The following is a 3400-nucleotide window of genomic DNA, read 5'->3' on the forward strand; positions in this document are numbered from 1 at the left end:
AGCTCTTCAGCTCAAGGCTAGCACTCTACCACTTGAGCCACAGCGCCACTTCTGGCTTTTTCTGCTTATGTGGTGCTGAGGAATCGAACCCAGGGCTCATGCATACAAGGCAAGCACTCTACCACTAAGCCACCTTCCCAGCCCTCGATGAGATTCTTAGCTCCAAATAGGCACCATAAAACTGGAAGTAGAGCTGTGACTCAAAGTGGTAGAGTGCTAGTCTTGAGCAGAAAAACTCAAGGACAACACTTAGAGCCTGAGTTCAAGCCCCATGACCAACATTGTGGTACCTATTATCCAACCTTCCTCTTCCCCCATAATTTGCCTTTGAGGTTTAGATAAAAGACCTCAGGCTTTGCTATTAAAAGGTAAAGGAGAGCTGGAAATGTGGCTTAATGGTAGAGTGCTTGCCTAACATGCATGAAGCTCTGGATTTGATTCCTCAGTACCACATAAACAGAAAAAGCCAGATGTGTCACCGTGACTCAAGTAAACAAAAGAAGCTCATAAAAAGTCTTCAGGCCCTGAGTTCAAGCCCCAGGACTGGCAAAAACAAACTGAAACAACAAAAAAAAATGTTAAGAAGACAAGGAGATTAGACAGAATCCCAATGAAGAGACATATTAATAATCATGTATCCAAAGATCACTAGCTAGTGAACTGAATGGAGGACTTGTATTGGGACATGTCCAATGCCATCGATGATGGCACCCCCAAGGCTGCAGCCTCAAGGGAAAAGGTTCTGTTTCCAAGTGTCTTCCACCTTCCATACTAATCAGGTGATACAATAAATGTTGGACAGCAACATAATTAAAGATTGGAATTCCTATTTAGACTATTATTTAAGTACAATATCACTAAGTCATATGATTTCACAGCCATTACTTATAAAGACTGTGCTTTTATAGTATTTCATAACTAAAAAATGAAAAAAGTTAATTTAATAAGTTCCATTTTTTCTACTTGGCATTATGAAAATGATATCATATGATAAAACAATTTATTACTTTAGCTGTCATAGGCCAATGATAAAAGGAGAAAGGCTGCTGAGTAGCATGTGAATATCCTCTCATACCAAATGAAACCTGCATTACATCACAGCAGACAATCTGGCATGATTCATAGTGGTTGGTTCTAATATTTCAAGTCCAATAAAAACTAGATGCTTAAAAAGAAAACAATTAATGTCAGTCAACTTTTAATGAGGTGAATGAGACAGTTGTTTTCCCTTCTTTCCTTTAACAATCTTAATAGAAAGTACCAGACCAGTTTTTCAATATCTGCAATAATTGAACTTGAAGTCCAGATATTATTTCCTGTTCCCAGGTCCAGCAATAATTGGTTTAGATACTTATGTAATGCAGATTGCAGTAACACTAACTTAACTACAATGGGAACAAGACAGTTTATGAAGATACCAAGTCACATCTCATTAAGTTGACATTACAGGAACACTGTATGGGCACATTTTTGTGCATTATTAAGCCTAATTATCCTGAATAAAGAAAGCCTTGGAATTATACTAATTTTGTATTTTTGGTGTGACAAGCATATCTGAACAGTTACATTCTGCATGTATTAATTTTAAAACTAAAATATACAAGAGATTAAAGACTCTAAACTGGGGATATAGTTTTCTACTTTTTCCATATGTATACATATACATATATAGTTTGTGTGTATGTATGTGTGTGTGTGTGTGTGCGTGCCCACACGCGCGCATGTGTATTGGTCCTAGGGCTTGAACTTAGGGCCTGGGTGCTGACCCTGAGCTTTTTTGCTCAAGACTAGTGCTCAATCACTTGAGCCACAGTCCCACTTTTGGCTTTTTGGTGGTTAATTGGAGATAGGAGTCTCATGGTCTTTTCTGTCTAAGCTGTCCTTGAACAGTGATCTTCAGATCTCAACCTCTCAAGATACTAGGATTACAGATGTGAGCCACTGGCACCTAGTTACCATGATTATATTTTAGCAAAGCAATACCAGTTAATATTACTGTTGTTAATATAAGTTGTCTGGACTTTATGGCTAGTTAATTTTAAATGTATCCTGATTTTCTATATAAGTGCTGCAAGCGTAAAGAACTTATAAATAATTTATAAATACAAGTAACATTAGCCAGGCACCGGTGGCTGAGCCCTGTAATCCTAGCTACTCAGAACGTTGAGATCTGAGGATCACAGTTCAAAGCCACCCGGGGCAGGAAAAGTCCCTGAGACTCTTATCTCCAATAAACCACAAAACCGGAAGTGGCACTGTGGCTCAAGTGATAGAGCGCTCACTGAAGAGCTGAGGGACAGCGCCCAGGCCCAGAGACACCAAAAAAAAAAAAAAAGCCAACAAGTCATGAAATTAAAAGCACAGTATGTGCTTTTGTTTTGCTATTTGTTATAGGTTCCCAACATATTCAAAAGTACAAAGAATAATGTAATGGACCCCATAACTCCATCATCTAAATCCATCAGTAAAAAACATTGACGTCAGACATGGGTGGCTCATGTCTGGAATCCTTGCTACACAGGAGGCTGAGACTCCAGTTCCAAGCCAGGGCAGGAAGCTCTGTGAGACTCTTATCTCCAATGAATCACCAAACAGCCAGAAGTGAAGCTGTGGCTCAAGTGGCACAGGCCGACTCCCGCCACGGGAGGCGGATCCTAGCCTGCCAGAACGGAAGTTCCTGAGCCTTCGAACCCTCGGGGAAGCAATTCTGTAACGGACCAAGATGGCGGCGCCCAGCGAGGAGACGCCGTTTGCCGCGGGAATTGAAAAGAATTGGGGTACAGTCGTTCGTTCCCCTGAAGGGACCCCCCAGAAAGTTCGGCAGCTAATAGACGAGGGGATTGCCCCGGAAGATGGGAGCGCAGAAGCGTGAGTTTTTCAGTCCTTGCCTGCGTCCGGCGCCGAACGATAGGCCTAAAGTGGGGGCGGGAGGGGATCTTCTCTTCATCCGCGAGTTCGTCTGTGGAGATTAATTGTTCTTACACGCGGAGGGAGGCTGGGGTTACCAGGATTGGTCGAATGCAGGGTCTTGTCAGAAGACTTCGGAAGGAAAAAAGGGCTACAGCTAACCGAATGAGCGCGCCTGACACTCTTAGCTGGCGTTCTAAAGAACGTTTCTGTGGTACCCATTTGACACTCTGGTGGGGGAAGCTTAGGAACTTCTTTTCCAGAAAAAAAAAGGCTTTAAATGCATAAAAACAGATAACTTGAGATCAAATTAAACACGTTTATGTTGGAATGTAGTTCTCAAGAATTTATTCCTAGATGGGCTGGGAAGGTGGCTCAGTGGTAGAGCGCTTGCCTTGCTTGCATGCATGAGGCCGTGGGTTCGATTCCTCAGCACCACATAAGCAAAAAGAAAAAAGCCGGAAGTGGCGCTGTGGCTCAAGTGGTAGAGCGC

The 3400-nt window shown here is 42.3% G+C and overlaps 1 protein-coding gene across 1 annotated transcript in view; it reads left to right on the plus strand.

Moving 5' to 3' along the window:
- Positions 1-2717: 2717 nt before the first annotated feature.
- Zc3hc1 (zinc finger, C3HC-type containing 1) overlaps positions 2718-3400 on the plus strand; it is a 27864-nt gene continuing 27181 nt past the window's right edge. The window contains 1 exon segment of the mRNA XM_013036415.1: positions 2718-2911. Coding sequence (XP_012891869.1) covers positions 2723-2911 — 189 coding nt within the window. The 5' untranslated portion in view covers positions 2718-2722.

Source organism: Dipodomys ordii, unplaced genomic scaffold (assembly GCF_000151885.1).
Source record: "Dipodomys ordii isolate 6190 unplaced genomic scaffold, Dord_2.0 Scaffold285, whole genome shotgun sequence".
NCBI lineage: Eukaryota > Metazoa > Chordata > Mammalia > Rodentia > Heteromyidae > Dipodomys > Dipodomys ordii.